This window comes from Glandiceps talaboti, chromosome 1, assembly GCF_964340395.1.
Source record: "Glandiceps talaboti chromosome 1, keGlaTala1.1, whole genome shotgun sequence".
NCBI classification, from domain to species: domain Eukaryota; kingdom Metazoa; phylum Hemichordata; class Enteropneusta; family Spengelidae; genus Glandiceps; species Glandiceps talaboti.
Window position 1 is genome coordinate 19352342 of NC_135549.1, and position 17048 is coordinate 19369389.

The 17048-nt window shown below is 36.9% G+C and overlaps 1 protein-coding gene across 1 annotated transcript; it reads right to left on the reverse strand.

Annotated features, from left to right (window-relative positions):
• Positions 1–2775: 2775 nt before the first annotated feature.
• Positions 2776–13292, reverse strand: LOC144439187 (acetylcholinesterase-like). Its single transcript, XM_078128461.1, has 8 exons — positions 12814–13292; positions 8985–9144; positions 7746–7823; positions 6724–6842; positions 5486–5659; positions 4449–5098; positions 3827–3999; positions 2776–3565 (listed from the first exon to the last, which is right to left on the reverse strand). The coding sequence occupies exons 1-8, from the start codon at positions 13183–13185 to the stop codon at positions 3456–3458; spliced, it is 1836 nt and encodes a 611-aa protein (XP_077984587.1). The 5' UTR covers positions 13186–13292; the 3' UTR covers positions 2776–3455.
• Between the last annotated feature and the right edge of the window lie 3756 nt (positions 13293–17048).

Here is a 17048-nt window from a genome sequence, read left to right on the forward strand (position 1 = left end):
TGGAAGTGGTGTAGCGCATGATGGGTAAAAATAACTGTGAAAGCTCATTACGCAGTGAGCCTCCATTGTGTACACTTCGAACGTGTAGTACGTTTACAATGGTGGCTGGCTCATCAGTGCTCACCAGCCGTAGTTTGGGGCATCAACTCGCCGTAACTTTCACAATAATTCATCATATACAAATAGAAACAAAAAACTCCAGATCTGCCAGGGGGAAAACCCTTGGACTCCCTCACCCCAGAGGCAACTCATTCGTTAAACCAACAATAACATTCCCCAAAATTGGTAAAAAAAACAAACAAACCGTGAAACTTCAAAAGCTTCTAGGGGAGACCCCTAGGACACCCATAAGAGGTAGACATGTCCCAGTCTCAAATCAAAGTTCTTCCCTCCACCTCTTACAGTCAAGATGCTGTGAAACTTTATTTCAAAAATGTTTCAACCTTATGTAGTTGCTTTTTACATGTTAGAGCTGTCTTGTAAAGTTTGCAAATTATTGTCTGAAAGTGTCTGTGAATAGCCTGAAAATTGACTTTAAGAGTAAAAATCCTCCAGAACTATATATATATATATATATATATATATATATATATATATATATATATATATATATATATATATATATATATATATATATACCGGGTATATATATATATATATATATATATATATATATATATATATATATATATATATATATATATATATATATATATATATATATATATATATATATATATATGTACCACAGGCCAACGAAACTGACTGGTCCCTGACATGTGTTTGAAAATGTTTGTCATGATCTGACAAGTGTCCTGGTTGGAGAGGTACGAGCAGGTTGAACAGTACACTCGAACTTGTGCATACTTTCCCTGCCAAGATATTTTTTTTCTAGCAGCAGTGGTCCATCTTTTTTTCCATCACCCACTCATATCCGGATTTTTTTCAAGCAACTCCAGTTGGCATCTTTTTTTCCCCCCGAAATCTTACAAGCCCCCCCCCCCCCAGGATATCAAATGGTCTACCCCTAACCAATTCTTTGTAGGTTAAAGGTCTGTCAAATAAGTTTACATGAAGCGACCATTGCAGGGAACAGATCTACCAGATAGTCCAGCCCTTATATATCAGCCATTACCACGAAAAGCAAAGACAACAGATGCCAATATAACACAACACTATTAGACGACCACGGCCATATGATTGTCATCCAGTCACACGGGTAAATAGGAGTGAGGGCCCCAAATCCACAACAATATATAACACTCACACTCTCACTATATTTAACTAGATGAAATATATGCAGTTGTCGTTGCATAGACACATTGATATTGAATTGAAGTGAATTGAATTGATATATATATATATATATATATATATATATATATATATATATATATATATATATATATATATATATATATATATTGAATATCGTTATAGAATCACATTATCTTTCATATCTGTTATCTATGTCAATGATGATAAGTTTGTTTATTCGGTAGTGTTATGTAACAATTCAAGACTAAGGCCGACTGGGTCATTCTCTGCCGTTATATATTAAAAAGGCAAAACATATGTCGCGCACTTTTTATTTGCACCCTTTCTCTTTGCAGAACCTAGCTTTCTTCTTCTTTTTCATTCAGACACCACTCATTCACTCACTCACTCACTCACTCACTCACTCACTCACTAGTCAGTAGTCACTGTCCTTCAGTTTTCTCGGAGTTTACATGTAGGACAGCGTTATCGACTAGCGACTTGAACACGGTCATTTATAGTAGTTTCATGGAATTGCCACATTGTCATGGTTAAACATTCGTATGAAAGATAAGATAATACTAAGAGTTTTAAATTTGGTGTTGGTTTTGAGAGCACTGAAAAATGTCGTCTGCCACAACAATAGAAGTTGCCAGCATTATTTAGCGAAAATATGTTACAACATTGCTAAAATATCATTGTAATAATATGAGTAATGTTCTTTGATACACAACCAAGTTACTTTAAAATTTGTTCATGTCTACTACGTTTCGGCAACATGCATATGACTGTTGTCTTCCTCAGCTAGACAAACTGATGATGATTACTGTTCACCACTAGATGGCGGTGTGGTGAATAAATTGTCCCATAATTATAAGTGACTGAGTCGGAAACCCCTTCGTCCCTATTTTCATCATTGGGGAGGATTTGAGTCCTTATCCTGATGGCCTCCCTCATACATCGCATATCTTCCTGTCCTCATCACTCTTTCAACAACTTTGCCACCTTCCCAGTCTATAACACAATTCCTTCTGCTGGCATGATCTGTGACAGCCAATTTATTTAGAATTAAAATTAGGTCTGGAGAACACGTACAATTATATATTCCTATCTACATGTAATGCGCATGATTTAAACACTAACCTGTGATTGAAACTGTGGCCTTCAAAATGGACGGACGATAGCTGTGAACCGCGTTATCAACTGGGACCAGACTAGCTCGGTAAAATACATTCACACTTCATAAACAGTGATCCGTTAATACGACTAATCTAGTCCCTCAATCAACCTTCTCTGGTGTTCCTGAATTGTGATTGTGAAATCTCATTATGTCATAAAAAAGAAATTTAAAATAAGCTATCTCGAAACGCATAACACTAAGAGTTTCTTTTAACCGACTTTGATATTGTTATTTAATATAATATATAAAGAATAAAAAAGACACAACATATCATGATATTATAAATCACAACTTTTATTCAACTTAAATTTAGCAGAAGTATGAGAAAAGAATGCGTACAACTTCGATTCACAGGATCGTTCGTTCCCGTCTACAACGAGTTTTCAACAAATTCTGGATAAAAAATTGTGGTGGTAAAGCACTATGCGACTTGAACCGAAAAACCTGCATTACAACCAACCAATCAACAAGATCTTCAAGCGTACAGAGTATGACTGAGTGTCTAATTAGCTAGATAACTTTAAATTTACCATTTCTAAAAATAGACTGTACAGTGCAGGCGTTGGTGGCGCTCCACACATTGAGTGGACGGTCTGAAATCATACCTCCAAAGATATGTTACATCCGCATCATACGATCTAATATATATGTAGGCCTCTATTCTCAGAATTGCATGTTCGGTTGGCAGAAACCGCAGTTTATCCGTTTTCCTGCAATGACAAATCGTAGGATATAGACACCAATACTGCTACTCAGATCTGAACTATACAGACTCATCATTTCAACATTTCTAACACAGTGACTTTTTCCGTGTTCTAATGTACATACAAATTACCGATCTTCTTTTACCCTGGAAAAACTATCAGAATTATGAATTTAGAAAATAATTGTCAATTTTCTATTTAATCTAATTTTGTGTTTGTAAGAAAACATCAAGAGAGTTCGATCTACAAAATAGTGGCCATTGACGACATCATAATGGAGGGGGGAAGTACAAAAAACAGGTAATTATGTATTTTTATAATTCTTCATGGCCAGCTTCTTTTCCAGTTGTTGCTTCTTCGTGACTGGCTTCCTTGTCACTGGTTGCTTCATCAACAGCTTCACTTTTGTCATCACAAGCTGAATCTGTAAGATAAGGAACCATATTCTGATTTTAGACAAAGATAAAAGACAACGAAATATACTTACAAGCTAGGCCAACGTAGGTTTTCACCACAGGTAAGCAGACAGATTAACATAACTTACTTTAAATGTTGTGGGTTTTTTTAAATATAGCGTCCTCTAACAGGCATGTCCGCTAATTGTCTACTGCCATCTATTTGAGACATTGACTTGATATTTGAATATGACATCTAAATACGTGCTATTTTATTGATAGGTACTCACCACTTTGCTTCATTAAAGTCGGTACAAGTTGATTCCAGAATGCACATTCCTTGGCTTTCAAGGCTCTTTTAGTTGGCATGGATGGAGATAGTTCTTTGTACTGCAGCTCAGGAACGGTGAATTTAGGCCACTCGATGTCAGTAGCAGTGCCATCTTCATTCAAGTTTGGATTACTGTTGATATACAGCAATAAAGATATGTCACAATGTATGAGTTTGATGCAGTTGACATAAGGACTGATCAGTAATACATCGAAACCGTCAGAAAATCGTTACCTCAGTGAGAAATATAGAGGAGTGGTTGTGAGAATGGAGCATTTTTACCAACGATTTCCAGTCTTTATTTTTCACTTCCAACCCACACCAGGTACAAAGACACAGCGGACACAGTTGACACATACGCTAAATCGGATATCTACATTGCTGTCGTCAACTACTGTGTTAAACTTTTATCTTAACAAACAGTGAATAGAAAATCGAACAACGACATTCATAGTAAACTACAAAAAGTGATCAGGAATATATATTTCGGATCGCATGGTTGTTAAGGTTTTGATAAAATTACAGGGAGAACAAGTTGAAATTGTAGATATCGGTGTAATATTATAATGTCGTATACATACCCAGTTTTAGCAAAATTTGTAAAATATGTCATTATCTGAGAAGTCATCGCAGCTTCTTCATCAGTAACGGTCCACTTATCGATTGCGTCGTCTCCTGGTCGAATCTGAGCTATCAAATCATTACTGAACTGGTATTGCATTTCTTCACCATGAGCTGCTTTACACCACTTGGCTGGATAAAGTGATGTTGATGGATGGTGATCGAACTGGTACAGATACACGTTCAGTCCGGCTTCATAGTGTGCACGTGCAGTTGCATCTGCTGGGCATACGAACATTTGATCGCCAACTATCTGACTAAATGATTCAGCGTAATTAGCTTCTGTTGAATCTGCTTCTTCCCAGTTGGTGTACAACATCTTGGCTGAGTCTACAACCATTGGATAATTGCCAGGGGGTTTGAGTACAGACGGCGAGAGCATGGCGTCAAATGTTGCTTCGTCCATCATGACCTCACTGTCGTTTGCTTGATGTGCTAATGCCATCACGACGAACATCATTCCTTCATCTGCCGTTGTTCCGATCATAGTATCCACCTTGTTGAATGTTTTCTCGGAGATTGTTGTTTTTGGATGTTCTTTTACAATATGTCCATCAACAAATGGTAAGAAATAGGCATCGTGTCTTCCAGTTATATTGGCCAATGCTCCCTAAAGAGAGGAAAGTGTAAACGTGTAAGAAATCTACTTGCTTAAATAAGTGTGTAGTGAACATAATGCATCGTTATTGTCTGTTTTTGGAATGAGGGAGGCTTTTGAATAATGTCTAGATCACACGCATTTTTAACATTTGATACCATACAATACTGAACTTTCCTTATAGAAACGATCTTTCACCTGCATCGGACATGTAATAAAAAAAAACATTTCACCACTGTCCAAACTAAATACACTCAAAACTGTTAATAACAGTGACACACAATGCATATAAACCTTTGGCATTTAAAGTTAGTGAACAAATAGCAACCTATTATTTATGGATATGCTGATCAATTGTTAGTCTATGAAGATAGTAACTGTTATGAATGGTGTATCTACCAAAGCTGGGTCCTGTACGACTGAAAAATCCTCAACTGGTACTTGTCTCAGGCATTCCAGAAGTTCTTCAGAACTATCCTTATCGCATCCAACAAGTTTTCCAATACCATGGGCTTTGATATTTTCCATCTCTGCATCGTCCAACACAGAATTGTCCATAAAAGCAGATCCACTCTGAGATAATAACAAAAAAAAAACATGATTCAGAGTTTGTATTTACTTGATGAGTTCAGGGGCATCCTTCATCCTTGTCAATCGAATTAAAAGAGGTCTTATTGTGTATATTGTGAAGGTATACGTATTACATGTTTTAGCGCTAATGCATTGCATGCACACAACCAACCGCTGAGGAGGTAAGGCTTATGCTTACTGAAAACTATCAAACAAACCTTAAATGTATCAACATTGACAAAGATGATATATAAACTACACATATTACTATTAAGGTGTCTGTGGAAATATATTGTAGTCAGCGTAGAATAATATTTGTCTTGATGTCACCCAGCCTGTTCAATGGTGGGCTTCACAAACAAATCCACTCGAAGACATGAGCTTGTGGTCTGTACCAACGGACGAAGGTACCTGTGTTTTTTCACTAACCAATTCTTTATTGGTTAAAGATCTCAGTCAAATAAGTTCACATGAAGCGACCATTGCAGGGGACAGATCTACCAGATAGCCCAGCCCTTATATGTCAGCCATTACCACGAAAAGCAAAGACAACAGATGTCAATATAACACAACACTACTAGACGACCACGGCCATATGATTGTCATCCAGTCACACGGGTAAATAGGAGTGAGGGCCCCGCCAAATCCACAACAGTAGTATAACACTCACACTCTCACTATATTTAACTAGATGAAATATATGCAGTTGTCGTTGCATATACACATTGATATTAATTGAAGTGAATTGAATTGATATATATATTTTGAATATCGGTATAGAATCACATTATCTTTCATATCTGTTATCTATGTCAATGTTGATAAGTTTGTTTATTCGACAGTGTTACGTAACAATTCAAGACTAAGGCCGCTCTGTGGTTCAACTAGCAACTTTCATATTTTGAGGATTTTGAAGAAAAAAATGTTTAGCTTACGTTGATGGTTATTCGTCAGCATACGCCCTGTGTCATATTGTGCATGTCCGAATTGGGGAAAAAAATATGGAATTTATACCGCCTATATCAATGATTGGACAAATATTGGAGATTATTATATCTAGATCTTACCTCCATTATAGCCCGTTGAAATAGTCCGGTTGAAAGAGGTGACACGACATGAAAATGAACACTGAATGACCCTGCACTCTGTCCAAAGATGGTTATTCGGTCTTTATCCCCTCCAAATGCTGTCGAAAAAGTATTTGAACTTCAATTTCTACTGCCTGTACATTGATAACTACTGAATGGTTCACCTGTGGTAGCCTCCACAGGTACTCGATTCAATCTGTATGATTATAAAAAAAGTATGTATGGTAAATTTTTTTTTTAAAATCATACAGATTGATTCGAGTACCTGTGGTAGCCTCTGTGTATCTCCTGACTAGACCCTGTAACTCCACAACAGTCGTTAACTATCTGGTTATGCATACAATTATCTACTACTAAAATGGCAGTGGACTTCTCTTGAATTACTTAAAAAGATTTATTTGGAGCTCTCCCATAGCCCTACTAATCTCCCTTTTATTATTGAATGAATGAATGAATGAATGAATGAATGATTGGATGACTGACAGACTGACTGACTGACTGACTGAATGAATGAACGAACGAACGAACGAACGAACCAATGAACGAACGAACGAATGAATTAATGAATGAATGTGCTTTGTCCACGTGGTCATTCCTTTATCGAATTACATATTCAGATCCATCATCTGGGCTACTTCTTTTATGGAAACCGTTTTTTTTTTTAAATTTGAAACAGCATCGCCAGGGGCAACTATAACCTTACAATACACAACTTTATTTTTCTTGCGTGTGTTATCATTTTATTTAAGCATACAGGTCATAGTAAAATAACTTGTAGTGTAACAATTTATACTTTAATGACTATTCCAGTATTTCAAACATTGTCCGAATCAGAACAAATGTTTAAAACAAATTACAGTAAAGTGTAAGAAAATGGCATCAAACGCAAAGAAAATGTAGCAACGTAAGTATAAATTTTATCAGGGAAGATGACGCTCCATTTCAGGTATAAATGCTTTTCGTTGTATATGGCATTAATAATATTTAGTTAGCAACCTTACCAGCAATATTCTCGTTTACCCATTTCAGGGCCTGTATCTGGTCAGAGAGTCCATAATTTCCACTTGCCACAGAGTCACCTAAAATAACAATTGTATAATGACATTAGTCAAACTCTAAATTTCACATAAAAACTTCGAAACAAACAAACAAACAAACAAACAAACAAACAAACAAACAAACAAGGAGCAAACATATACACATGCACACGCTAGTATGTATGTATGTATGTATGTATGTATGTATGTATGTATATATGTATGTATGTATGCAATCTGATTAAAATCCGATGTGGTGAAAGCGGCTAGATGTCCTTATTTACCTCTATTCATCGTGTTGTGACGTTTGTTTTGTTCGGAGTGATCGCCGCCTTCGAAGGCGGCGATCACTCCGAACAAAACAAACGTCACAACACGATGAATAGAGGTAAATAAGGACATCTAGCCGCTTTCACCACATCGGATTTTAATCAGATTGGTATGTATGTATTGTATGTGTGTGTGTGTGTGTGTGTGTGTGTGTGTGTGTGTGTGTGTGTGTGTGTGTGTGTGTGTGTGTGTGTGTGTGTGTGTGCGTGTGTGTCACTTTCGATATATTGAAACATCACCTTGCATAAATTATTTGAATACTTGTGTTTACTTCTGACTAGAGTGATTACCTTTGTTTAACCACTCTGTTTATAAATCATAACAGACTTTTCACACATTCAAAAATCAGTTTTTGGGTCTATCACCTTTAAAATGAGTCACAAACTTCTCATGTAGTCTGAACATAGTATCTACTACGTTTAGACTACAAGTGTGAGTTTCACTCTGAGATGACACAAAAGAAGTGAAACTAATAAGTTGGATTTGGCACTCCATTCACACTGAATTTTGTACTTGACACATATCACATACCAAAGCCATCCAATATAAAGCATTGTTTTTCATGTAGCAGCAACGACGAACTTTAACCATGGAACCCTCTTTATCTAGAAAATTAAATACACTTATGTAATCAATTGGAATTTTGTGTCAGACACTAAACCACCATTGTATCTGACCTAAATGTAATCCGACTCAGTCGACGTACATACTTGGGAAGGGGGGGGGGGTATGTTATGTAAGGCTAGAGTCAACTCAACTGGCTACGTGAGAACCCTAGACTTGTTTCATGTTGTTGGGTTTTTTAAGCAGAAAAACACACTTAAATTGTATTGCTTATTGAAAACGCAAATATTTGGTGTGCTATCAATGTACCTGTGGATAAGAGTCCAAAGAGTCCAAGACGATAGTTGATAGAGACAAAGATGACGTCATTAAGAGCAGCCAATGGCGATGCTTCATAAAGTATATTGGAACCAGATCCGTAGTGGAGCGCCCCACCATGTATCCAGAACATGACGGCGGCTTTTGTTGGCTGCAGGTAAAAAGAAAGTGAAAAATAAGGGACGGTTAGTATAGGAACGCTACAAATTATGAGAAACCAGACCTAAACTGAATGCGTGTAAATCCATGTGAAAATGGTTGCTACTAAACACTGCTGCTATGGTCTGTGTCGTTGAGATCCTAGATACAGCCACCTTGAAAGAATAAAAGGTGTTTACTTCTTGCCTCTTGCAAATTAAAACCGTAAACAGGTATCGACAAAGCAACACGATGGGTGAATGCACGCGCACGCGGCAGGGATGATTTTTCAGTCAACAAGATCACCAAACATACACATATTTGTTCTCTCCACTTTGTTGGAGGAAAAGGGTCAACATTGGAAAACCAAGATCCAATTCCTGCGACAGCATCATTGGAAAGGGTATGAGACAACTAGTTGAATTACGATACATTTTGACATCATGTGGAATGTATAACCGTTAATGTGATAATATTTTGTAGCATAAATAATTCAAACTATTAAAGGAAATTGATTGTTGAAACGTTGTCGCTGTAATAACTTGGTCATGTGAAAAGTGTACAGTATTTCTTTTATATTTGTGACAAATAAAACAAAAGTGAGACTAAGAAAGTGTTTTTTTGCTTTGTTTAATATATACATTTTATTATATATACACAATGTGTTACGATTGCACAGCATTGTAAATATCTCAACGTTTTACTACAACTTAGCCTACGTACGCTGATATAAATTAATTGTGAAATCACCAGGTAGTACAAATTAATATGTTGACAAGTGTAAGTCGTGATCATATCTCGATGTTTGGAAAACTTTTATATCTACTCAAGATGTAGTGGTGGAAGGCGTCTTGGTATTATCATTTCAAAATATTCTGAACACATGCAGGTAAGTGTGGTTGAAAATATTCAACTTCACCTTTAAACGTTACCATAATTCTCTGTTATTAAATGAAATTTTTTGATAACAAACCCTATCTTTGACCATACAACAAAATATCCATGCGTAAGACCCGTAACCCCCATCTGCATTTGTATTTGATAATAATAGGCATGGTTTTCTTTCAAAAACATCTCATTATTTTTCCTCTTTAAGGCAGAAACCCGCCCATACGGTTTCGCTGACAGCTTTTTCTTGGCATCTTTGAGATGAATGTTTTCGAGGACCATTGGGCATTTTAATTCTAGAACTGAATATTTGTCAATGGTGTGTGATGGATCTAAGCATACAACATCTAGACTGGCGGCTAGTTCTGAGTTGGATGGGTTCACCCACATCCCCCGTTGATATGACACTGTATCCTGGATTGACTTTGTTGATTTCTTCAAAGAATGCTTTTCTTGTGTTTTCTTCATTTTGATGGCCGTACATCATAGCAGATGCCTTCGCAAGAAATTACAACTGTGCGACGCCGATTTCGTAGTGTATATTTCACTTCATGTTGATGCTGTCAAACGTACAGATCTCTCGAAATGCCACTATGTCGTACCCTGTAACAACCTGAAACGGAATAGTAGAATATATGTGTTCTGGAACCAAATTATTACATCGGAATAGATCATACAAGAAAAAATCCTCAACATATCATGTGGACAAACTATACTACGATTGATTTCCAGTGACAACTCTTATTTTTCAATAACAGTTTACTATCTTTCATGTCGACGATTTCGATTAGAGACAGAACTTTCAAATTCGAAAACAGTAAAAGTGTGAACTATACATAAAATTGTGAAGTTCATTTGGTGTATACATAAAAGCATAGACCCTACACGAAACCCGGTCGGGCGATTAGCAATCTTTACAAAAAACTCGGAAGCTGGATTATGTCGTCGGGCTTCTGTACTTGAGAAGGGAGTGCGGAAATTCCGAACGTTCGAACATGGCCAGAAATATTTGTTCATGTTAGCGTCATACTTACAGAGAAATATGACATCTCTATACCATCTCTGAATAACTTAATATCTTGCATTGCAGACTACTTGAAACAGAACTTACGCAATTTATAATGAATGGGTTAAGTTTACCAAGTCGAGAGGAACCGGGAATTTAGCATCTGCTTTTGAAAAAAAGACGCCGGGTGTCCGACTGTCTGGTGACTGTTTCAGTGAAGGGGACGCGACGCGGAGAAATGAAACGATCGGATTTTATATTAGTTCAATATGGACAAAAAGCAACAACACTGAAACATAACAAATCTATAACAAATTATATCCAGGTAAATACAAATGGCTACACATATCGAGCTATAGATCTCGGTATGAAAGAGTAGAGAAAACGAAATAGATAACATCAAACCACGGCAGTTCCGCCCACTAAAAATCTTTGGACGGACTACGACGATCGGCTTCATCATGATGCGCCAGTACTATACGTCACTTTTCCCATATAATTAAATTTTTAAAAGCATGCAGTTTGAAGGAAAATTATGATGCATATGGTGATTCTAATAACTAAAAACATTAAAAACATCAAAGGATAGGAAAATCGTGTAATTTGCACCAACTCTTACCTTTTCTCTAATGTTGCTTTATTTTCTGACACTGGCAAACCCCTGCATTCCAGATATCGCCACAATTGTTATACAGAGTTACTTTCAACATTACTAGTAAAGTGTGGCAATCTTGCTCCTGGGACGCTACTTTCTCGTAACTTTACTTGGAGAAATGGTTTTGTTGCAACATACATGTACGACCACATGGCATGGACCAATGTTTTTCCGACCTTGGCATTACCTCATGGCTCATGAATAAAACATTACAGGGCGTCATTTTTGTGACATCAATGCTGAACTCCGCTAAACCATAGACATGATAGACCCTCCATTAGTCGGATCAGTGGATGTTTACACTCACAGCATAATTCGTGGGCAAATAGTGAGTTTGTTCTAGCAAGCTATTAATGCAAACCTGATCAACTCAGAAAGAGTATTTAAAACTTTATTTGAAATATACAGAAAATAATATTAGAAATCCGGAAAATCGCGAGAACAAAATTGATTATTTGTCCTTTTCCCTATGTCTAAACTTTAGTCGTCGCTACGCTCCAATTCGGCGCAACACTGCTGCAGTACTAGTGTAATCGCATACTGATATAGAGGGCCGAAGGCCCGACAGATCGTGGACCAAAGGCCCGAGCCTTTGGCCCTGGATATCAGTATGCGATTAAAGTAGTATTGCGCCGGATCGGAGCGTAGCGACCACTTAAGTTTAGATAAAATGTAGGAAAAAAAAAGGCGCGAGCGACTGTCGACAGTCTATATCCATATAGGGAATGTTTATATTTTGGTGATTACTTGCCAGTGAGTCATCACAAGTTCTCCACCCCAAACATACAGTTAGTCATATGCAAAATAGGGTCCCAGGCACAGGCAGTCGTACCTTTAAAACAATACTATATTTGGTCATGGATGTGTTATCCATGATTTGGTATAGCCTGCAATAAACCGTTGCATTACTATTATATGTACCCATGGACGTATATATCCATGATGTATCTTACATCTGGGTGAACAACCGTCTAGTATATTTGTACAGTAACCAGTGCTTGTTCAGTCATAAGACCTACAGTATATACTGTGGCTAATGGGATGCATAGTTAATGTTCAAAAGAGAGGTCTACCCCCCCCCCACCCCCACCCCAACTCCCAGACTAGCACATACGTACCTATCAAATACTTACTTTTGGTTGTGGAACGTAGACATTTAGGTAAAGACAGTCTTCGTCCCGAGGTTCTAGATCGGGTGGAAAGATTGGCATATCTGGTTGCATACACACGTTCCTGAAGTACGTAGCATTATATTCGCCACTCCAGGGGGATTTTGGTACAGGTGGTCGAAATCTTAGGTTACCTATCGGTGGTTCAGCGTACGGTATCCCTCTGTAGACATGGACCGTATGTTGGATATCTTTATGAGTGAACTGCACAGTTGAGCCGACCAGTTTACCTGTGTTGGTTTCAACAGTAGGCGCTTCATCTTCGATAGACTGGACGACCGTTACAAATGCATATACTAATATTACTCGGCGTATCTGTACTAAAAGATGTTTCATGTTTAGTTGACCTATACCTTCACGATTACACGGAGAACAGGTAGAACATGTGTTACTGTCGGGGTCTTAGGCTCGTGTGTACATTGCTCAGATCAAAGATAACTAGCTCCCAGGGTTCCAGGTGTCGTCAGTCACGTGATCTGAGTAACCACAGGTCACAGTTATTTTTAGTCCGCCGTAAAATAGTTTCAGGTATATCACATGCGCGTGCTCTGGTAAAGCCCCTCCCCCCCCCCCCCACAGGCATTTGTTTCCCGAGTTATGGCTCAGAATATTTTCTATCAGAATACAATAAAATGACGATAATATCGTTAATATTGACGTATTAAACCAACACTATATGAAAGGGGTAAAATTACACATGTTTCTGTGATCGCGCAGTTTCACTAAATGACGTACTGTAATGTTTTATTCATGAGCCATGACGTAATGCCAAGGTCGGACAAACGAAGGTCATACGTACCATGGATGTACATCCATGGTCGTATAGATGCTACTGCCGCTGCGTTATGGCTGCAACAAAGACCATTTCTCCAAGTAAAGTTACGAGAAAGTGGCGTCCCAAGAGCAAGATTGCCACACTTTACTAGAAATGTTGAAAGTAACTCTGTATAACACTTACGGTGATATCTGGAATGCAGGGGTTTGCCAGTGTCAGAAAATAAAGAAAAGGTAAGAGTTGGTGCAAATTACACGATTTTCCTATCCTTTGATGTTTTAAATGTTTTTTAGTTATTAGAATCACCATATGCATCATACTTTTCCTTCAAACTGCATGCTTTTTAAAATCTAATTCTATGGGAACAGTGACGTATTGTGCATCATGATGAAGCCGATCGTCGTAGTCCGTCCAAAGATTTATAGTGGGCGGTACTGCTGTGGTTTGATGTTATCTATTTCATTTTCTCTACTCTTCCATACCGAGATCTATAATTTGTTAAACTTATAGATTTGCTATGTTTCAGTGTTGTTGCTTTTTGTCCATATTGAACTAAAATCCGATCGTTTCATATCTCCGCGTCGCGTCCCTTTCACTACTGAAACAGTTACACGACACCCGGCGTCTTTTTTCAAAAGCAGATGCTAAGGGACCGGACAGAATTTACGGCAGGGGGGGCCTGGGGAGAAATTGGGGGGGGGCATGAAAAAAATGGGAGGCTTGAAGGGGGGGGGCCTGAAAATTCTCATGGTTTGAAAGGGGGGCGAGCGAAATATTTCAAGTTGTCATTGAAAAAAATTAATATGTTAGAAAATTTAGCATTGCATGAGATAGCACTTGATATCGCCTTTAATATTGAATGTCTACACTTTCATTTATGTATTAAAATGGAAGTGTGTACGTTTGTATGTACCTATTTAGTGAAGCATAAAAAACACTACTCAAGATTAATTTGATACACCCTGAATTACTCTTATATACTCCAAGTTGTTCACACACACACACACACACACATGTATACATACATACATACATACATACATACATTTTAGCACTGGAAACAGGTTCAGTGTGTAATTAATTACCATCAAGTATATATATATATATATATATATATATATATATATATATATATATATATATATATATATATATATATATATATATATATATATATAGCATAGGACCTGCAATTTATGTGATACATTTGTATATATATATATATATATATATATATATATATATATATATATATATACATATATATATATATATATATATATATATATATATATATATATATATATATATATATATATATATATATATACATGTTTTACGGTTCTCAAATATTTGAAATATACAGAAAATAATATTAGAAATCCGGAAAATCGCGAAAACAAAATTGATTATTTGTCCTTTTCCCTGTGGTTGTAACAAGGAGTTAAAAGTTTTATAAAAATTGTGTATTTAATTTGTCTAACACCGAAATATCAGTATGCCATGGTACACTTGATGATTCAGAATTGATTTGAATCTAATAACAAAGGTATCGACAAAAGTACTTATTAAGGCTTTACACCTATTTCCTTCTTTTGCCAGGCAACTTGTAAGTTACACAGGGATAACTAGTGATTGTTTTAAAGCGACACAAGCTGGAGATAATGAGGTTCATACATGTATATGTAATTGCTTCATTAGCAGCTAAATCATTCTCGCAAAAACTGGAATGCCCCTTGAATTCTTTTTTTTTTCTTTTTAGGCGTAATAAAAAAAATGGTGTGGTTCCGATTACACTCAATTTTAGAATAGGTAGGGTTGGTAGGTTTTTTTTCATGTGTGTGTGTGTCTAGGTTCGGTAATTATGTGTTTTCAAAATGGTCTCTGTGTTTTTGGTTTCTTCCCATCTTATGTACAGCCATTACAGATGATAGGAAGAAGTTTTTTTATTGTCTTTTATTAGTTAATGTCAGTTTCCGTGTCCACTATTTCTGGCGAGACTTTACAATGTTCGTGATTTTGTTATTTTTATTCTCTCGAACATGTAAAAAAAAAAGTTTAAAAATAACCCAATCAAACTTCATAAATTGAAAAGCCTGATCGGCAGGGGGCGCTGTAACCTTAACCAGGAGTTAAACTATAATTACGATGTTAAGAATTCTCCAATGGATATAAGTACAGATACTACTTCTACTCATACTTTCAAGGCAGCCGTCATCCATTCGTAGGTTTTCAAATTGCTGCTGCTGCCTCTTGTATGCAAGAAGGAGTTTTCCAGTTTGCACAGGTAAGTATTAAAGTTGATGAGTTCTTATGATAACAATCGATTCACTATTTGAAATAAGGGAAACCCGAATTTCGTTTATAATGAAAACTAATTCAGTGTTTCTCTTAAGAGCTTGATACCGTAATCTGTTGGGTTGTATTCGGTCAATTGATACGTCATTGGTAATTTTTTACAGCAATATCGGGTTGATACATTATTGGTTCTTTATACATTATCAGTTGTAACAAGTCCCTCCTAGTTATGGTTCGCGAGTTTTGCTAAATTGAATGAAAGAGTTCTAGCCAAACCCTAATTTCTATCTCCCATTTTCAGTCATTCTGACAACGGATGTCGGGGGAGGGACATATTTTAATGTCTAACTTTAACATGCGCAGTTGCCAACGTAACACTCCTGATTGGCTACTCAAAAGCGGGAGCTTCAAACGAGATTTTCAATTACACAGGGTCAGATGTGGGAAGGCAGCGATCACCTGGAACAAAACAAACAACACAGAATGGTGGACATAAAGGTAAATACAGACATCTGGCCGTTTTCACCACATCAGATTGTAATCAGATTAGTTAGCATGCCAAACTACAGTTACCCTAGAAAGTGTTACGATATATGATTTATGTGATATTTACATGAGAATTCTAATATAAATTCGATCAAGACGAACTTGGGTGACAGGTATTAAACCTGCACTAGCTGCTCATAGGCCATTTTTGTTTTTCAAATAACCAAAGACATAAACTAAAATATTGGTCAATTACTCATAAAAAGACATTGTATCTGTTAATTAGTGGTCAATATAATCTGAAGGTAGCAAGTTTAAATCTTGAGCGAAAGCTTGAATTTGAAGTTGTGGCCATGTTAAAACTGTGCAAGATGAAACTGGTTAACACTCACCCTGGGTTTGGGTCGGTCATAGAAAAATCCCCTGTTTCCAGTGGGATTTGAACCCGTGACCTCCCGACTGCTTACCACTACGCTACAGGGAGCCGGTGTAACAAAGTGTTATAAAAGCCAAGAAAAAAAAGTTGTTTGGTAACGCCACCTAGTTTTGCCTGCCGACCCTGATTGAAACCCACTCATCACGTAGTTTACGGATTTGAACAGTTTCCAAAACAAACAGAAGACAATATTTATGCCGGTAG